This window comes from Urtica dioica, chromosome 3, assembly GCF_054948205.1.
Source record: "Urtica dioica subsp. dioica isolate 48M chromosome 3, U.dioica_male_clone48M_v1_H2, whole genome shotgun sequence".
Taxonomy (NCBI): Eukaryota; Viridiplantae; Streptophyta; class Magnoliopsida; order Rosales; family Urticaceae; genus Urtica; species Urtica dioica.
In genome coordinates, this window is record NC_142758.1 from 6,192,406 (window position 1) to 6,213,285 (window position 20,880).

The following is a 20,880-nucleotide window of genomic DNA, read 5'->3' on the forward strand; positions in this document are numbered from 1 at the left end:
AAACGAGGTCGATGACTAATATACGCCTGGAAAACTATATCTAAAGTCATATATGTGGAACACAGAGGTGAAGGCTGATCACTATGTGGGAGCATTCTACACTTGTGGTAAGTGTACGACTTGGACAGGTCTTGGTTGTAGATGTGTCGTTTAAGGACTGTTACGACACACTAACCGAGGCCGCTATGATGGTCACAGTGAGACTTGATCTGAATCCTGAAGTGATCATGGACACTGGGTCATGTTACTGAGCTCTTTGACTCATTCGCTAAAAGGCTATCCATGCTAATCACAGCTTATGTCTTGGGAGTCTCTCAGAGCATGATTCGAGTGGGAAGTGATTTACAGATACGGAATCCAGCCTTCCTGAAAGAAGGTTAATGTTCACTCACCTCAGGGTTGATTCCAGAACCGATAGATTGCTAGCACTTTCGAAGTAAGTAACGTTCGAAAGAATCTTTCGCTGGGGAAACAACAAAGCTTAGGGCTGATATGTATTAAGACAAGTATAACGGAAAAATTGACTTCTCTTGACACGGGTTGAACCTGGAGGATCTTGATCACGAACTGACTATATCAGTGGACACTCGTCACGATGAGTAAATATAATTCTAGTATTAAAGGAGAGTTCAGTCTTGGCTTACAAAGTGGAGTATTTGGCCAAGATTAGACGAATTGATAGAAAAAGAGAAAGAACTATTTCGTCTTTTTCATCGGATTTGTTAAGCTTCTATTACTAGGTCCATAGTCCCCGATTCGGCTCTGATAAAGGAGGATAAGAACTTTCGTATAATAATGTTTATCATTATTAATCTCACAAGCTGTAATTGTGATTGACAACATTAATTCTGGAAAATGGGTATTCGCATAATTAAATAAATATTTATGGTAGAATTGTTTATTTATTGTTTGATCAAGTAAATAAACAATTATTAATTATTTTTTTATTGTTGGACCAAGTAAATAAATGATTAATTGAGTTTAAGCAATTGGGTCTTGCACACATGGAAAAGTCGAATTAGGTTTTTTGGCACTAGGGATTGCGCAAATCACCTTGGCCGTGTGCCATCAAGTTCGAAAATTTCAAATTGGTATTTACCAATATTTTCTCTTTAGTTGTTTAAATAAAGGAGAGAGAATAATAAGATATTGTCCTATATTCTCTCCTTATTTAAAGGAAAGTATTTAGGAGAATATATGAGAATATATTTAAAGGAAATAATATATTCTCCTTTATTATCTCACTAAATAAAATATTCTCTATTTAAATAGAGAATAATATCCCATAGATATTGATCTGATGGATGAGAGAAAAAGTAGGATTCACTTGTTGAGATCCAATGGCCTAGATCTAATCCACTAGTGTGAACACAATAAAATGAAATAAAATATTCTGGAAGATTCCATGAATATCTCCTTTTACTACTATAAATAGGGGTTCATGAGAAGGCAAAAATAAGCAATTAATTTGTGAAAAATTCGTGCATTCAAGCCTCCCTTGGCCGTGCACTTCTGCCTCTCCTTCCCCTCGGAAATTCATTTCCATTCTTAGTAAAATAAGAGCGAGATCTCGAAACACCTAGTTTCGTCATCTATTGAGATAAGGACTGTGCCCACTCATCTTTCTTATTCGTCTCAGACATTACGTTTTGGAAGACTAAGGTGTCATCCTCGAGTCCTTCATCAAGACGACGCAAGGAGTACGCGATTAGTTTAGGAGCGTTCTGTAGCTGAACCGAAAATCAATGTAAGTATTCGTTTTTCTTCAAATCGCTTGTTTGATAAATATGCTCTCGTGAATTGAATTAATTAAACATAACTAGATCTTGTTAATTATAACCATAATTTAATTCGGTTATGATCAGCGTAATTAATTATTTTTCCGCATTAATATGGTTATATGGGAGAATCATCTTCAACGAGTGGTATCAGAGCGATTTTTTGTGTCTGATACGCACTTGATTCCCCAACATAACTTTCATAGATGGCGTCTCAAGGTTGCACGTAGGGCACGCAAGATACCCTTTGCCACTCCATCCCGACAAATACGATCGAGCCGGAAAATCGTTTATCGTCCATAGAAGCGCGGCACGCAACCGAAACACTTCATCGTTCGCCCCATCTCGCACTTGGAACCCAGTATCCCACAATTCTTTCAACTCTTCAACTAGTGGTTCTAAAAACACGTCTATGTCTTTTCCAGGTGAGCTCGGTCCAGGTATCAAAAACGTCAGCATCAAGTACTCTTTTTTCATGCACAACCAAGGTGGCAAGTTGTACGCAGTTAGTACCACGGGCCACATACTATACGCTAGACTCATTTCCCAAAACGGGTTGAACCCATCAGAAGCTAGTCTCAGACGTACATTACGAGGCTCTGCAACGAAATTTAGATATCTCTCGTCTAGATTCTTCCATGTCGAACCATCTGCAGGATGTCGCAAAACGCCTTCTTCTTTGACGCGATCTCGTTCGTGTCACTGCATCTCAAGCGACGTGTGTCTAGAAGCGTACAATCGCTTCAATCGATCTTTCAAGGGAAAGTATCGTAATATCTTTTGTGATAAATTCTTCCTGGTTGGCTTCCATCTGCTCTCATTGTAAATTGGGCACACTTCAGCTTTCTCGAGATCTTTTCGAAATAACACACAATCATTGATGCACGCGTCGATCATATCGTATCCCATGCCGAAAGGCTTCAGCTTCGCCTTTGCCTCGTAGTGTTTTTTCGGAATTTGGTTACCAATTGGATGAGACTTCTTCAAGAGCTGCAACAATTCTGTAAATGACTTGTTCGTCCAATGGTTCGTGACTTTGATGTGCATCAACGAAGCCAAGAACGACAAAGACGAAAACTCTTTGCATCCAGGGTACAATTCTGCTTCTAACTCGACGAACAAGTCTTCCACTTGGTCTTCTGCACGCACTTCACTCGGAGTCGGATACGTAAAATCGTCGAAGTCGTCGTGATCCATTATATCATGGAGAGCATCGTGCAATCCACCGACTCCTCTCTTGTTAGTCTCGCTAGCATCTTCTACTTGAGTAACCACATGACGTTCGCTGTGATGATACCATTCGGTGTATCCCAGGGTAAACCCCTTGTTCAAAAGGTGATTCTTTACGACCCTGATGTCCAGCCATCTCACGTTATTGCAGGACTTACAAGGACAACGATAATGACCATTTTCGTTCGGGAGTTTGCTTGCAAGGCGGATAAACTCGTTAACCCCTGTTTTATATTGCAAACTCAACCGATTGTTCTCGGTAATCCAATCTCTACTTGGATTTGACATTCTGCTGAATGAGACTAACCTGTTCCGAGGCGACGACGAGGCAACGAGCTACGGCGGCGGGGCTGGACGCGGGGCAGGGCAGCATGGGCGGTGGGGCAGCAGGGTGGCGGGCTGTGGGGCAGCGGGGCAGCGAGGCGGCAGGGATTGATGAGGGGCGGGCAGGGCAACGTGGTGGCGGGCGTCCAGGCGCAGGCGGGCGAGCACGGGCAGGCGTCCGGGCGGGCGAGACTCACGGTCTAATAAAAACACGGCCAAAATCACCAAAACGCGTTCAATTTCTCAGAAACCACCAAGGAACTCGAAACCCCCAAATCAATACTCTAACCCTAACTTCAAAATTGATTATAGGTGAAAGAGAACTTCACCTTGCCTTGGGTGGGTTTGAACTCTCTGAAGTTCAACTTCTTCCTCACCGGCGTCTCCTCGTGGCGGCGCGCTCGGTGGCTCGCGGCGGTCGCGCGCGCAATTCATCCTCTCAGCTGGTGACTCACTGTCTTGTTTTTGTAGGAATAGAACCCTCCGACGTCCTCTCTAGCTCGCGGCGGCTCAACCTTTACGGCGGTCGCGCGCGCGACGAGGCTCGGTGGTTGGCTGGATAGCGCGCGCATGGAGAAGAAGACTCGGGTTGGTGCTGGTCGGAGACGGGACGAGGGGAGGGCTGGGCGGCGGCTGGTCGGAGAACGAGAGAGTGAGACTGAGAGAGAGGGTGAGACAGACAGAGAGAGAGAGAGAGTTGCAGAGATGAAATTGGGCGAGGAAGAAGAAGACTCGCATGGTTATAAAACGCTAAGCCTATTAGGTGCGACGCCGTCGCACCCAATATATTGAAAAAAATTCGGAGGGATTCGCCGACAAATTTGAATTTTAAACCCTTTAGGTGCGACACTTGTCGCACCTAAAGGTATTAGGTGCGACAAATGTCGCATCTAGAGGTATCCGGTGCGACAAGTACCTATTAGGTGTGATAGTGTCGCATCGAATACCACTAAACATTAGCGAAATTTTTAGTCATCCGGATGAGTATCCGGTGCGACATGTCGCACCTAATATGGGCTTAGGTGTGACTATTAGGTGCGACATGTCGCACCTAATACCCTTCCGCACCCAATATGTTAATTTGTAGTAGTGAGACCTAGCGTTTTGTTTCAGCTCTTTGGCTCATAAACTAGTTCTTGAGTCATAGTGTTTAAAAGTGCCCACACACTAAATCCAACCTAAACTCTTAAGACTCCAGTGGTAGAAACTTTCGTGGTTGCTCACAGGTTCAAGAAGACTGGTGGGAGAGGCGAGCTGAGTGGGGAGACAAGCGTTTCAACCTTCAAAAGGCTTCTCAACGTTTAAGCTCCATTTGAGTTTGGTATCGAGTAAAAACTAAAAGCAGTTTTTAAAATTTTAAATTATACGCTCATGCACTTGGTCTAGGTTGTAAAATCTTTTTACGTGTTTTAAAGAAATTTTTTATATTCCGCCGCTTGCTAGAAGCGATAAATCTTTTCTTAACCCTAGATCTATTCCAACAGTCCTATCTTCTCAATTAACAACGTATACAATCTTCTCTCTGTCTACTATCTCAAACTCGCCGACTGAAGATGGCCTCATCTAGTAGACAAAATTTTTTCATTAAAATCTTATACAAAACCTGAAATAGATGTCAACTGTTGATATGTATTATTGGTATAGAGACTTATTTGGTTGTCAAAATGGGTTTGCGGCAAGGCTAATTAGGTGGCCAAATTGGGTTGCGGTAATGCTTATTTGATGGTCAAAATGAATTGGCGGCATGGCTTATTTGGTGGCCAAAATGAGTTGAAGGCAACTCTTATTTAGTGGCCAAATTGTGTTGGCGACAAGGCATTTTGGTGGGATGGCTTGAAGTTTTTTTCCGAAGAGTTGAGCTTGAAAGCTTGATTTTTGAGAGTCTACTTTAAGATCTCGTTTGAGATGTGTCTTATTTTGGAGCTCGGCGCATGAGTTCGTGGACTTGATTTTAAGTTGTTGTGATGACTCAAAAGATGTGGTCTCTGATTGTCACGTGGACTTGAGATTCGACTTGTTGACATGGTCTTGATATATGTCTTTTTTGACGTGGTCTCGAGTCGTCTTGTGGACTTTGAGAAATGATTCATCGATGTGGTCTCGAGTCATGACTCGAGTACTCGAGAGATCACTTCTCGCTTTTGTCTTGAGTCACTTTGTGAATTTTTTTTTGATGATTTTTCTCACTCGTTCTCGAGTTGTTTCGTGTGTCTTATTTCGGGAGTCTGACTCGGGATTTGATTTGAGTGTTTTTTTTCGTGGGTTTGGGCCATGATGATAGACTTGATGTTTCTTCTTTTTGCTCTCGAGGGAGTTACTTTTACCTTGTGAAAATAACGACGTAACATACAATAATGGAGATATTGCCACAATAGTTTAATTAAAAAAATGGGCAATCCAATGTTTAGATCAAGACAACCGGTCATAAAATGATCAAATCATCTAAAATAATATGATTGTTTGATGATCATATATTTCTATCGGGTCCCAATAATGTAATATATTATGTTCTTATGAATATCTTCACTGCCCAAATAGAGTAATACATATAGAGGTGTACAATACAACCACACACAGAATATATATATATATATATATATATATATATATATATATATATATATATAATATGCATATATATATAAATAGATAGTGAATACCACAAATTTTATAAAATATAAGGGAACAAAACATTTCTAAACATTCCTATAATATTGTTATTGAAATAAACACCAAATTCTAAATCACACACAACAAAATTCCACGTTCTTAGAATCCGCGACAATACGTGGGCAACCACCCCGTTATAAACTAATCTAGTCGATTTTGGTTGTTTTAAACGTTTTGTTGGATTTTAATTTCCTTGTATTTTTGCTCATCATTAGTATGAACTAAATTATTTTATTAAAAAGATTTAATGTGGTAGGCCAAATCTCAAGAAAATGTTGGGACAGATTTATATGGTATGGATCAAAAGATGCCCTCAAAAGTTTTAATATTAAACTATATCAACATTTTAATATTTTATTATATCATATATGCAAAAAATTCCAAAAGATATATTAAGATAACATTCTACCAATCTAAGCTTCCACGAAACTTCTCTCCCAAAATAAAAACATACGATGTGTTATATTATTGGTTTTCTGCTCACTCTTTAACATGTTGCCCAGTAACAGAAGTATAACTCTTCTTGTCACGTCACCATCGACATCGTTCCAAACTTCCAATATTGGCCCACCAATTAGAAGAAATCAATACCCGACTCCCTTTATCAATGACAAATTTCATTTTATGGACCTAAAAATTGAAAAAATATCAACAATAGATCTCATAATTGCAAACTATATAAAACTAAAATTTTGATTTAAATTCGAACAAAAATACCCTCTCATCCCATTTTTCTATCTTAAATCATCATATTTCATCGGAAATCATCTTAAATCTTCGAAATTTCATTTACGATCATCATATTTCATCATAAACAGCTATGAATTTCATTGGATTTCATCTTAAATCATCGTATTTCATCGGAAGAAATTCTCAAATTCAAAATTCTAATGTTTCCAAAACCGATCTAAATCAATCCAAATTATCTAATAATCATTCTAATCATTATTGAACTATACTACAATAATTCAAACACGAATAAAGATGAAAATCTTACCTTTTTGGTCATTTTGAGCGTTGGAATTTTAAATCCGAAAGAAAGAGAATATCATTTTGAGTGGAAATGAGTGAGAAAATGAAAAAGGGAAAAATTGGTTGAAAGATCATTTTTGTCGGATTCTGAGTTAACAATAAATTTTTTAATATTTTGCAACTATGATATTTAGTCTCGATATTTCTCCACTTTTTATAGGTCATAAAATAAAATTATTCTTTAACAAACATAGTTATGGATGTAGAGAATCATTTTCCGCCTTCACGATTGTAACTGAGCCCAGTCCTACATAATCACCGCTGAGATCTCTCTCTCCATCTCTCTCTAAAATATCTCGTCTCTGTAACCGCACAATCCAATTCGATCGAAGTTCTAGGGTTTGGTCGATCTCAAATCCACAGATCTCGGAATTCGAGCTTACATTCACTTCGATTCCCGCGACAATATGCCATCGGTGTACGGAGCTCGCCTGACCACGTTCGAGGACGATGAGAAGGAGAGCGAGTACGGTTATGTCCGCAAGGTTCGTTCTTTAGTTGCTTGCTCATCCTCTACATGATCCAATTTCGAATATGTCTGCTTTGGTGTGTAGTTAGATTCAATTGGATCTATCTCGTTCCGATAGGGGTTCTCTCAATTCCGATCTATCTATTGTGTGATCGCGTAGTTTGTGTGGATGTTAGGGTTGAAATCACCGAGTACTGTGATCGAATTCTGTTTTGTGACATTACTAGTGTTTAATATTGGCGGTGTGAATCTGCTAATGCAAAATTGCGAATTTCGATGTTTAAGATCGAGTTTCTGAGCGACTGTACGTGATCTGGCAGGTTTCGGGACCGGTCGTGGTTGCAGATGGAATGAATGGGGCTGCTATGTACGAACTGGTTCGTGTTGGACACGATAGCCTGATTGGTGAAATTATTCGTTTGGAGGGAGATTCTGCCACAATCCAAGGTATGTATTTTCCCAACTTTTTGTCAATCAATTATCGTGACTGGTAATATTTTAATGTGATGCAATTAGGTTGTAGAATGTATATCCTTATTTTAAGGTTTGTTTCTCATCTTAATTCAGTTTATGAGGAAACAGCCGGGCTTACAGTGAATGATCCAGTTCTTCGGACTCACAAGGTGTGTTGTCGTATCTTTTTTTTCTCCCTGTATATGCTTTTATTGAAAGTTTGTGTGTGTTAACTTGTAATTTGTTTTACTGCTGGTTCAGCCTTTGTCAGTGGAATTGGGACCTGGAATTCTGGGAAACATTTTTGATGGAATTCAGGTTTGTATTTTATATCTCTGTATTTGGACCTCATTAGCCCTTGCTTGCTTACCCTATTATGCTTGGGTATGACATTTTTCTGGTGTGTATGTAGTAGAGGTATTATTGTTAGCATTGCAGTGCAAGGGCAATGTTTAATGCATTATCTATTTCTAATAAACTTTCTGTTCATTGCAGAGGCCTCTGAAAACTATTGCCAAAAGATCTGGTGATGTCTATATTCCCCGTGGTGTGGCTGTCCCAGCTCTTGACAAAGACACACTATGGGAATTTCAGCCAAAAAAAATATGTAACGTCTGAGCTTCTCTGCTTTGTCCATCCATTTACACAGAGGCAAATTAAAAAAAATGCTTTGTGTATACTTTTTATACTTATTTTTCTGCTGTTCATCCGCTATTATCAGGTGAAGGAGACCATCTTACTGGTGGAGATCTGTATGCTGTAAGTGTCTTCTGAAAGTTTGGCAGCAGGTGTATATTTTTTTAGTATTTGATCCATTTTTTTTATGCAGACTGTCTTTGAGAACACTCTCATGGAGCATCATGTTGGACTTCCTCCAGATGCTATGGGAAAAATCAGTTATGTTGCACCAGCTGGGCAATATTCTCTCTCGGTGCGTTTCTTTATTATTATCTATAATGCTATCCTTTAAGGGATTTGTTTTTTAATTTTTTTTTGTTGGAATATGTTAGCTATCCTCTGATTAGATGTTCTAAATACTTGGGATTCTCAATTACATATGATATAAATAGATATGCGCAACAACCATCGGCCATCTTTTTAGGATTCGAGTTGTACATAATTATTCTTGTACTTTGCACTGAGTATTCAGCTGCAGAGACTGAATGCAAATGTGCTCCGGATCTCATACTAATTGAAAAAATCAAATTGAACCAGCGCTTATTATAACTTGAAAAAATGGAGAGAAAGGGTGGTTGGTGTCTTCTTTAGATGAAATTTTGATCTTTGTAGAGTCCATCACCAAATATAAAATAAACAAGAGGAGAAATAATGTCTTGTGCACTATTTCATTGACTTAATTTTCGATTTGGATGTTCAGGATACCGTATTAGAGCTGGAGTTTCAAGGTGTCACAAAGAAATTCACCATGCTGCAGGTTTCAAACTTATCCATTTGATTGAATAGACCAAATCCTTCTTTCCCACATCATATTTTTTAATCTACGTTAAATGCTTACCCAATCCATTTGCAGACTTGGCCTGTACGTAGTCCAAGGCCTGTTGCATCAAAGCTCGCTGCAGACACCCCTCTACTTACTGGACAGGTTTTTAATATCTTTCAATTATATACTTTATTATTTATATTTGTATAGTATGCATTACTAACATATTCATTTTATGCCAGCGTGTTCTTGATGCACTTTTCCCTTCAGTTCTTGGTGGGACATGTGCCATTCCAGGGGCTTTTGGATGTGGGAAAACGGTTATTAGTCAAGCTCTTTCAAAGGTGACATTTTTTTTTTGCTCAATTTGTGGTCTGCTCTTAAGCCTGGAAACTCATATGTTTATTTATTATTATTTTTTTTTTTATTAACAGTACTCTAACTCAGACACAGTCGTTTATGTTGGTTGTGGAGAGCGTGGAAATGAAATGGCAGAAGTAAGTGATTTGTTAGTTCGAATTTTTTTTTATATGTATTTTAGTGACTTGACTGGACGTTGATTGGTTTAAATTTGCATATGACAGGTCCTTATGGATTTCCCTCAATTGACAATGACATTGCCTGATGGTCGTGAAGAGTCTGTCATGAAGCGTACGACACTTGTAGCCAACACTTCTAATATGCCTGTGGCTGCTCGTGAAGCTTCCATCTATACTGGTAAGAATATAGGTGTAAATCATCATTGGTCTATTTATAAATAAAGGAAAAAATTAAGCGTCACGTAGGTGAGATGTGCAACCTGAATAGTTGCCAAGTATTTTTTATAAATGTTAACGAATTCTGGTTTATCATGAATGATTGTATTAATAGACGACCTAGCATGTTCTTCCGAGTGAAACTCAAATCTGAAATTTGGTCTAAATCACTATCGATTCGGTACTAGGATCTGTGCATGCTGGTGAAAATATAACACTATCTCCGAACATGGTACATGTAATCTAAAACTTGCATAGTGATATTTTTGAAGGAAAAAAAGTAAGTATAAAGGAAAATACGAAAGATGCTTTTAAATTATGGAGCGCGAGGTGATGCATGTGAGACAAGGAGGCTTGATTTTTCTTGATTATGACAAATATATAATCTAGCATTAGTAGCTTGCTTTACCAATTACCAGTTACCAGTTACATATATTATAAGGAGTTATGTCCATGCTTTTTATTAAAATGATCAGTTGTCATACTAATAGACAACCTACCATTGTATAAAATTATCAGGAATCACTATTGCGGAATACTTTAGAGATATGGGCTACAATGTCAGTATGATGGCTGATTCAACATCTAGATGGGCAGAAGCATTGCGTGAGATTTCAGGGCGTTTGGTAATGTTATTTTCTTTTGATATAGAACTTTTCTTTCTTTTGGATTCGTCATTGTAACATGAAGAATTAATAAGCAACTATCTTGATGTTGTCCCAAACAATAATAATGAAGAAAAAGAACGCAGACTGTAATTATTATAAACAGATCTCGACTTTTTTTTTCTCCGATTTTTGACTGGGTAATTTTGTTTGTAAATTCTTACAGGCTGAAATGCCTGCCGACAGTGGTTATCCTGCTTACCTGGCAGCACGTTTAGCTTCATTTTATGAACGTGCCGGTAAAGTAAAATGTCTTGGTAGTCCAGAACGTACTGGTAGTGTGACAATTGTCGGTGCTGTTTCTCCGCCTGGAGGAGATTTCTCTGACCCCGTGACGTCTGCAACACTCAGTATAGTCCAGGTTAGTTAAAAAAATGAAGGGTCATGGATGGCCATCAAGTGTTTTAATGTGTGCAAGCCCAAGAGTGGCTGAGCTTTGGGCTTTATTGTTGCATCAAATCCTTATTTCAATATTTATTATTATTATTGTTATTATTTTTTTGTTGTTGTTGTTGTTTATTTTTTTATTTTTATTTTTTATATATATAACCAAAGCCTGGTTTATCTAGATACTCTTGAATGACTGAAATTTGGTCATTATTTTCTATTTTCTTTCGGGCAGGTTTTCTGGGGGTTGGATAAGAAGCTTGCTCAGAGGAAGCATTTCCCTTCTGTTAACTGGCTTATTTCCTACTCAAAATACGCTGGGGTGTGTATGCTAAAAGTTCTGCTATGGTTCTTATCTAATGGTTTCTGTTGTTTTCTTACATTGTTACTTTTCATGATTTCAGGCGTTAGAGTCTTTCTATGAGAAATTCGATCCAGATTTTATCAATATCAGGACAAAGGCTCGTGAAGTATTGCAGCGAGAAGATGACTTGAATGAAATCGTCCAGGTAAGATTTGTTTCTGAGATGAGTTTTTCTTATTTCTTTAGGCAAGGTAAATGGGAGTCTTATTGCGACATATTTCAGAAGTAAACATAATAACAAAGAAATTTAGGTAACATTTCGAAAAGAGAAGCCCATTTTTTGTACAAAAATGAGTACGGGTAATCCGATATATGTAGTTGTTGCACATGACATCACAATCGATGCATAAATGTAAATAATATTTACTCTGACCGAGCGTGTTACTATAAACTAGCTAGTGGATAAACAAAACTTATGCCAAACATCAAGATCACTTAACATTATTCTCAGATGACACGAAGTTAACTGAATTGGTACAAAAGAAGATTCTACAGCATAGCGAGCTATTCCTCGTGTTATGGAACAACGTTTTGGACTTTGTTTCTGTCTATTACTTTGATCTGAGCGCAATATCTGTTTTTTTTATTATTTTTATTTTTTTTATCTTTAGCTTGTAGGAAAGGATGCTTTAGCTGAAACAGACAAGATCACCCTAGAGACGGCAAAGCTTCTGAGGGAGGACTACCTTGCGCAAAATGCATTCACAGCGTGAGTCTTCCCGTTGTAGAGAAGACAGTCTTTCTCTGTTAGAAAGTTAGCTAAGATTTTCTTACTTACATTTGTCGTATACCTTGTACAGATATGACAAGTACTGCCCCTTCTACAAGTCCGTTTGGATGATGCGCAACATCATTCATTTCTACAATTTGGCCAACCAGGTTACTTTATTTCGTTCCCTCTGACTTCTATATTTATTTTTGCTCCCGTCTTCTTTCTTTCACCCCAACTGGCAGCTGAGCTCGGCTGTCTCATCAATCTTTTTTAAAATTTCATAAATAGGCTGTGGAAAAAGGAGCTGGAATGGACGGCCAAAAGATAACATACACTCTGATCAAACATCGGTTGGGAGATCTCTTCTACCGTCTAGTGTAAGTCACAATACAGAATAATATATATATATATATTCTAATCTCATGTTACATGGACTTTGGTTTGACACACTGTTTTTTGGTAAACATATGCAGGTCCCAGAAGTTTGAGGATCCGGCCGACGGAGAGTCTGTTCTCATCGAAAAGTTCAAGAAGCTTTATGATGATTTGACAAATGGTTTCCGTGCTCTCGAGGACGAAACTCGATGATTGAATTCCGGAAAAGAAAGGAAAAGAACTGCGATATTATTTTCACATAGATTGTCCGATGTCTTGGTGAGTTTATTTGTAATATTTATTTATTTCGTGGTTCTAAGAACGACAGCTCTTTGGGCGTATGCTATGCTCATGTTGCACTTTTCTTAGTTGGGATGCGTAGTTCGTGAAATTATTTATTATGTATTTCTTATCTCCGCTGTTTTGAGAATAAAAGAGAGAACAACCCCCCAATTCCTTATTTTTGTATTTACGCAATAAAAGCATATGTATGAGTTGCTGAAATGCTGTAATGAAGTACACTATTTTATTTGCTTGAATTGTTATATTCTTTTTCTTTAATCTTAAGCTTGACTGACAAAAACATTATTGATATGATGAAGTGTTGATGTCGACTTGGATGATATAAGAACAAATTTTTAAGATATGTAATAATCGTACATGAAAATGTTTTGTTGACGATCTGGGTGATAGCAAACGTAATCTAACGACAACACGGCGTTTTTCTATCTCTAGTATATTAATTTAATTTAACATTCCAAACTAATTTATATTTTTAATTATTCACAAGCCCTCTTGATCCTACTACACTTTAATTTTGGTATCTAAGTTGGTAGATTTGTCCAACTCATAGTTATTAGTAGAGGAAAATCCTAATCTTGATGAATTAGATGTCAATTAGTGGCATTTTTTTGTGGTGAAATTCAAGATAAATTTTATTTTCTATACCTAAAAATTAACAAAATATTATGATTAGGCTTGTTATTTACACTATTCGAAATTAGACTTTTGACCCATTTTCGTATAAAATTACCCATAAAACAATTTAAACTCGGTGAAGATCGTCGCAAATAATTGCAAAACCATCACACCATTCCAAATCTCGCACTAATCCTGAAGAATTGGAAGTCATGGAAATTAATAGCAACGACGACTCTTTTTTAGTCGTTGACTAAAAACATTTAAACCCATTAAATCCTTGATGGTCAAACCATCGTAATCCCGCGAATAAGTGCAAAAAATTAGAGTTGTTGGAATTAAGTGCAACAATGACATCTTTTGTAGTCATTGCCGAAGGAGTCGTTCTTTAATTTTTGCGATGATTTTCGATGATCAGCGGTTATTTGCGATGATTTTTGATTATTTGCAATGAAATTCAATATTTTCTTCAATTATAAAGAAAAATAAAATAAAATTAATATCGCGCGTGTTCGTCAGAGATCATTGAAAATAATCAAAGACGTCAAAGATCGACATAGTATCATCGTGGTTGTCGAAAGAGTGAGAACCGAGCGAGTTAGAGTGATAGAGAAGTGAAAAAAAAAATTGTTTAGAGAGGCACTTTTGTAAAAAATGGGAAAAAAAAGTCTAACTTTAGATATTTTTCCAAATAACAAGCCAAATCATAGTATTTTGTTAGTATTTTAGGTTTAGAAAATGAAATTTCTCTAATTCAATTTCTGAGTCATTTTAATACTCCTATCAAGTAACCCTGCGTTTATTACACTGAGAGATAGACTCTTGGAGAGAGCACATATACTATGTTGAACGAGATTGCTGATCTTGCAGAGTACACGGAACTCGTAATTGATATTCGTCAATGATAAACTATATTAATTGTTGATTGATTTTCGTTGTCATCAAATTCTCTTACTTCGTTGCATTTCTTTTATGTTTACAACTGATAACTAATTTTTACTTTTATAAATTGTTATTAATTTATATTAACCAACATGTCATATTGAGGATTCGAAGGTTTAAATCGGTTACTTCTTTTAGCTGATTTGATTTGTGTATGTGGATGAGTGGCTTTTCTCGAATTCTACTGGATTTTATTAATTTGGAAATCAAATATGCGGTTTTGGTTTTAGTGTTTTCTATTTCTTTTTAAAATGTAGTTGATTGTGATTAAGGTTAATTTTGTCAACCTATGATAATTTATTTTGATTAATGGCTGTTTCGCAATATATACCAAACGTTGGTATTTTGCAAAACTTAAGTTTCAACCAAGTTTTAAATTACCAAGGTATACCAATGATATACCGAGAAATTCTACATCTCCATAAAAAATCGACTATGTGCAAAACCATTTCTAAATACTAATGGTACCTTTGGTATATCATTTGGTACCATTGGTATACCATTTCTAATCGACTATGTTTTTCTAATGGTACCGTTGGTATACCATTTCTAATCGACTATGTTTTTCTCCTCCACCTTTGAGTTTGAGCATGTTGTTTGGCATGTCCGTGTTTGCCAAACTTTTGTTGATGTATAGTACTATTAGTTCATAAATATAAACAATAAAAATACAACAGATGAATTTTAATCAACACTGTATACTACTAGAAAATGATAAAATATAAAATTTATTAGGTAAGTTAGCTGAGTGTCATTTTGTCTTGCAATGCCGAAAAATGACGACTTAACATTAACCATCCATTTTACGTGCGACTTGTCGCGCGTAAAACTTAGAGTCTTTCATCACTATGCTCTACAGAAAATATTGGCCCACGGTTAAAGCTAAGGTGTTGGAGACGGTTCAAGAATTTTTCAAAACAGGACAATTTGTTAAGATGAACAACACTTTCATGCTCTTAATTCCAAAAGGTGCCGAGTCGGTGAGCTTTGATAAATTTCATCCAATAAGTTTGTGTAATTTTAATTATAAAATTATTGGAAAGTTGATGGTGAATAAGATTAAACCAGTACTCCATGGAATCATTATCTCATACAAATCTGCGTTTGGATAGCGGAAAACTCAGTCCTCGCTCAAGAATTAACGATCAATAAGAAGGAAGGTCATGGAGGACTTATGGGGGTTAAGTGGAACCTAAGTAAGGCCTACAACCGAGTTCACAAAGTAGTGGGGTTCCGAGATCATTTTTCGGAAGCTCATCAATGCTTGCCTTTAATCTACAACGCTCTCGATCCTTCTAAATGGAAGCTCGCTGCCGGCTTTCAAACCAGGAAGAGGGCTTTGACAGGGAGACTTGATGTCTCCGTAACTCTTCTTGTTTTACGGTGAAGTCCTTTCAAGATTGTTGTGTAAGGCAGAGAATGATTAGAGACTCAATGGTATCTCAGCATCCCGGGCCTGCCCTCCTGTTTCTCATCTAATGTTCGCAGATGATACACTTTTGTTCGCTCATGCCTCATCAAAACATGCAAAAGTCCTTTTGGAGTGCTTGGAGAAGTTTTCAACTTGGTCGGGACAAGCTATTATTTTTGCAAAATCAGGTGTGGCTTTTTAAGAGAAAATGGGTGTGCGAGAGAAGAATCGGATTCAACGAATTCTAAGGATGAACACTATCTTGGAAATCTGCTATTCTTCACAAGGAGTAAAATTCCAAATTTGAACCTCCTCAAGAAGAAGATTCAACGACTTGTGAGCTGGAAGTGTAAGACTCTTTCACATGGTGGAAGGTCTACTTTGGTGGCAACCGTGCTCCAAAGCATTCCGCTCCACACGATGTGGACGTTCCGAGTCCCACAAACCGTGTGCGTTGATATGGATGATATTATGAGAAGGTTTTGCTGGGCAGGAACAATGGACAAAAATTGGTTTCTAGCTATTGTAAGTTGGGATAAGATTTGCAAACCCAAACAATGTAGCGGCTAGGGATTCGCAGAGCTCAAGATCGGTCAACACAGCCCTTTTGGCGAAGCTCAACTAGAAAATTGCAACATGGGATAACGTGCTTTGGTGTCGGGTTTTGAGGTCCAAACATAGTGTTGGAAAAACAAGTTGGTATCAAACTTGACCAATAGCTCTGGTACCAATTTTTTGGGAAATAAGGCTGGTATTAGACACGAACAATCGCTCCAATACCAGTTGGTGGGTAAATTGCTTCCATAAACGGTTAGTTACGATTCCCATGTATATTGAACACGAATGACCGTTTCAATACTTTTTATTGGGTAACCAATCTCTACAATATGTTTACAAATGCGGAAACAAGAAAACGCGAACAATCGTTAATCTTTAACTTAAACAATAATTACTAGGATACTCAAAATCATTCAACAACAACAAATCTAATAAATGGGCAAACACAATCAACACAATACCATAAGAGGATTTCATATTACATACCTTTCGGCTCAACTACAGATCCACCACACTCCTAGATTTTGGATCTCCTTGCTCCTGGATTCCTCATTTGCTCCTCATTCTCGGATTGTCGATTCCTCGGTTGATCAGGCTGATCGATACCGTAATCTTTTAAGATGTAATCTCCGGAAGGATAGAGACCAATGTGTGGGCCAACTCTTTACTCACTAATTATTCCAACAAGGTGTCAGAATAATTGTTTCTTTTTTTTTGGAATGGTATGAACGAATTTTCCAACTCTGGGAGAGAGGAAAAACGTTCACACTAGGGGGAGTGGGCTGGTCGAATTCCAAAAGTGGAATTGAGTTCAAACGGGCTATATTTTCATTACCCCAAACCCCCTATTTATAGCTTTCCAGATTAACCCAAATAGAATATGCGCGTACTTGATTTGATTTAATATGAGATATTTATTCTATGAATAGAACAAATCAAATATCTCCAAGATATTTCAACAAATAAAATATTCAGATCATATCTAATATATATTTACTTCTAATATTATAATATATTATTCAGGTAACTGAAGAATATAGAATATCTCCATGATATTCTCAATAAATACCAATCAATATATTATTTGTTTCTCACAATATGATATACTATTCTATAAATAGAATATTAGATAATATCTTCATGATACTCTCATAATAACTATATTAAATACTCACCAAATCGGAACATATTTAATATATAATATTTATTTGAGAAATTGCTCAAACTACAACCATTTCAATACTTTTTTCCAAAAATCCACCAAACTATAACTTTGGCCAAAAATACAACTTCCTCAAAAGTGAAAAACCAAATTTACCCTCAACTTTATTTTTTCTTTCAATTTCACACCAACCTCATTTAATATCATTCCAAAATAAAATTTCTATTTTTTATCTCTTTTTTATTCATAATTATTTATATCTCTCTCTCCCTAACCGTGTAAACCCTTTACCATTTACTCTCTCTCTCTCTCATTCGAACTCACCCAGCCAGAATCGCCTCTCTCTCTCACCCTGAATCGCCTCTCTCTCTCTCTCTCATTCGAACTCACCCAGACCTCGCGACTCTCTCTCCCTGAATCGCCTCTCTCTCTCCCTGATTCGCGACCAGCCTCACTCACCCAAAATCGCGACCGAACCCGAATCCTTCACGACCAGTCTCACTCTCTCTCTCTCTCTCTCTCATTCAACTTTGAGCTCACCCTCCGACACGCTCAAGGAAACACGACCAAAGCTCATAGATCCGGACTCAAGGTTAGTTTTGTTTTGTTTTTTGTTTTATCAAACTCTTCTTTGGTTTTTGGGTATGTTTATTCTGGGTATGTTTGAGATTGAAAAAAAAGACTCTTTTTGTTCTGGGCAATTTTTATTGTTTTCTCTTGTTTTTAGGCGAAGTTAATGAGTTGTTGACATCAGATGTCAACAGTTGACGCAACTGTTGACATCTGATGTCAACAACTCATGAACTTCGCTGATAGTAATGTCATCGAAGTTCATCAGTTGTTGACATTAGATGTCAACTGTTGACGTCAACTGTTGACGTAAATTGTTGACATTAGCGAGATTTAGAGATCAACTGTTGACATCAACTGTTGACATCTGAAGTCAACAGTTACTAACTTACCTTTGTTTATTGTATGCAGTGATGACGGAAATTTATTTATTATTCAAGCATAGTGGTACTTGGGTTGAACCTGGTCGGTATCATGAGAAAGGATCTTTCGGAATTATGGTGCCGTCTGAAGTGAGCTTCGCTAGTTTGATGCAAATAATTTACGCGTATTTGCGCAAATCACCATCTACCCATACAATTGGCGTTTCATATTCGATGGCTGGTGCAATGATACCTGTTGAGATAACCAACGACGACTCACTGAAAGGTTATTTATACTTGAGAAGAAGGAGGGAAGATGACACGGAGAAATTACAATTGATATTGGACATAAAAGAAAAACCATCGGGGCTCGATTCTCCAAGAGTTGGATCCACTCGCAACAGCCGTGATAGTGGTTGTGACGGAAATCCCCTTATGCCATCAATACCCGAGGAGGGGTGTGATTCGGTCCCAACTCATGAATCGGCAATTCGTTCTACGTTAGGATTGGATGACATTAGGTTGTCAGACAATGAGACACAACAACAACGACGAGGCTTCCCACCACGAAACCCAACTCCTCCTCAACCACCACAAAACTCCCCCCCTCAACCACCACGAAACTCTATGTCTCCACCACGACGAAACTCCCTTCCTCAACCACCACAAAACTCCCCTCCTCAACCACCACAAAACTCCCCCCCTCAACCACCACAAAACTCCCCCCCTCAACCACCACGAAACTCTATGTCTCCACCACCACAAAACTCCACTCCTCAACCACCACGAAACTCCCCCCATCCACCACCACGAAACTCCCCCCTTCCACCGCGAAGAACAAGTCATCCACCGTCCCCTCCACATAGTGTGCCAAGTTCGTCTACTACGAGAGAGGACACCCTTATTTTGGATGGTGATTCCCCTGTATTTATTGAGCGTTATGCATTGTACTCGAATAAAAAGACTTTAAAGAAACACTTGATGTTGTTCGCCATAAGCAACAACTTCTCGTATATGACAAAGAGCTCGGACAAAAACACCTTGCACGTTGTTTGTCCGGGAGAGCATTGTAAATGGGCTGTTCGAGCTGTGAGAAAGGAAAACACACCCATATTTCAAATTAGAAGGTAAACTCTTTGTTGAATTATGAATTTGAATTAGAGTTATCAACTGTTGACATCAATTGTTGACGTCAATTGTTGACATCTGTGAGATATTTCCTCTCAGTCAACAGAAGGCAAATAAGTCACAGATGTCAACAATTGACGTCAACTGTTGACATCAATTGTTGACGTCGGTGAATTATTTTCCTTCTTTTGACTGAGAGAGAGGACATTTTCCTTCAATCTCAATTGTTGACATTTTGGTTTTGAAACTAATTGTGTAATTTTCATATTTTAGATTTGACAATGAGCACGCTTGTCCCCTAAACTTAAGGCAAGGACGTCACCCTCAAGCAACAGCTTCGTTAATAGGAGAGATGGTTAAGCATAAGTGTATTGATCCAACCGTTGGAATGAGCAAACCAAAAGAGATAAGGAATTACATGCAAATGGATTACGGAGTGTCTATGTCTTACAAAAAGGCTTGGCGGTCCAGAGAAGAGGCTCTAAAGTCCCTCTACGGCAATTCGACAGACTCGTACAAGTTCTTGCCTAAGCTAAGGTACATGATCGAGACTAAGAATCCGGGTTCTTTTTTTGACCTTGTCACTGGTGATGGCGGTGTATTTGTAAGTTTTTTCATGTCACTCGGGCCATGGAGAACGGGGTGGAAGTACGTAAGGCCTGTTATTATTGTCGATGGTACGCATTTGAAGAATTATTACAAAGAGATGTTATATACGGCATGTGGGATGGACGGAAACAAGCAGATTTTTCCACTAGCCTACAGTATTGGTCCTTCAGAATCTAACGAGGCTTGGATTTCCTTCTTTGAAAAATTAAAGGACGCAATTGGGGAACGGGAGCAACAAGTATTTGTATCCGATAGACATGCTGGTATAATCAATGGCCTCAAGACGGTATTTCCAAATTGTGATCATGGTTTTTGCATGTTCCATCTACACGGTAATTTGAAGACTACTTTCAAGGGGATCACGAAGGAGGTGAAGTGGAAATTTTACGGTGCCGCAAAAGCATACACTCAGCGGGAATTTGAAAGTTTATGGTCATGTTGGACGCTGAAAATCCTGAAATACGTCGCTACTTAGCCAATGATGTCGGGTACCAAAGATGGGCAAGGTGTATGTTCAGGGGAAAGAGGTATGGTATCATGACGAACAACAATGCGGAGTCATTAA

The 20,880-nt window shown here is 38.0% G+C and overlaps 2 protein-coding genes across 2 annotated transcripts; both read left to right on the top strand.

Annotated features, from left to right (window-relative positions):
* Nucleotides 1-7,227: 7,227 nt before the first annotated feature.
* LOC149402238 (V-type proton ATPase catalytic subunit A) lies at nucleotides 7,228-13,194 on the top strand. Its single transcript, XM_089608857.1, has 20 exons — nucleotides 7,228-7,519; nucleotides 7,824-7,950; nucleotides 8,071-8,126; nucleotides 8,218-8,274; nucleotides 8,452-8,563; nucleotides 8,678-8,715; nucleotides 8,786-8,887; nucleotides 9,335-9,391; nucleotides 9,488-9,559; nucleotides 9,640-9,741; nucleotides 9,832-9,894; nucleotides 9,982-10,114; nucleotides 10,672-10,778; nucleotides 10,984-11,178; nucleotides 11,440-11,526; nucleotides 11,609-11,713; nucleotides 12,180-12,277; nucleotides 12,369-12,447; nucleotides 12,569-12,657; nucleotides 12,754-13,194. The coding sequence occupies exons 1-20, from the start codon at nucleotides 7,442-7,444 to the stop codon at nucleotides 12,866-12,868; spliced, it is 1,872 nt and encodes a 623-aa protein (XP_089464983.1). The 5' UTR covers nucleotides 7,228-7,441; the 3' UTR covers nucleotides 12,869-13,194.
* A 6,398-nt stretch (nucleotides 13,195-19,592) lies between these two features.
* Nucleotides 19,593-20,790, top strand: LOC149402239 (uncharacterized). The gene is made up of 2 exons (XM_089608281.1): nucleotides 19,593-19,705; nucleotides 19,980-20,790. The coding sequence occupies exons 1-2, from the start codon at nucleotides 19,593-19,595 to the stop codon at nucleotides 20,788-20,790; spliced, it is 924 nt and encodes a 307-aa protein (XP_089464407.1).
* The last annotated feature ends 90 nt before the right edge of the window (nucleotides 20,791-20,880 follow it).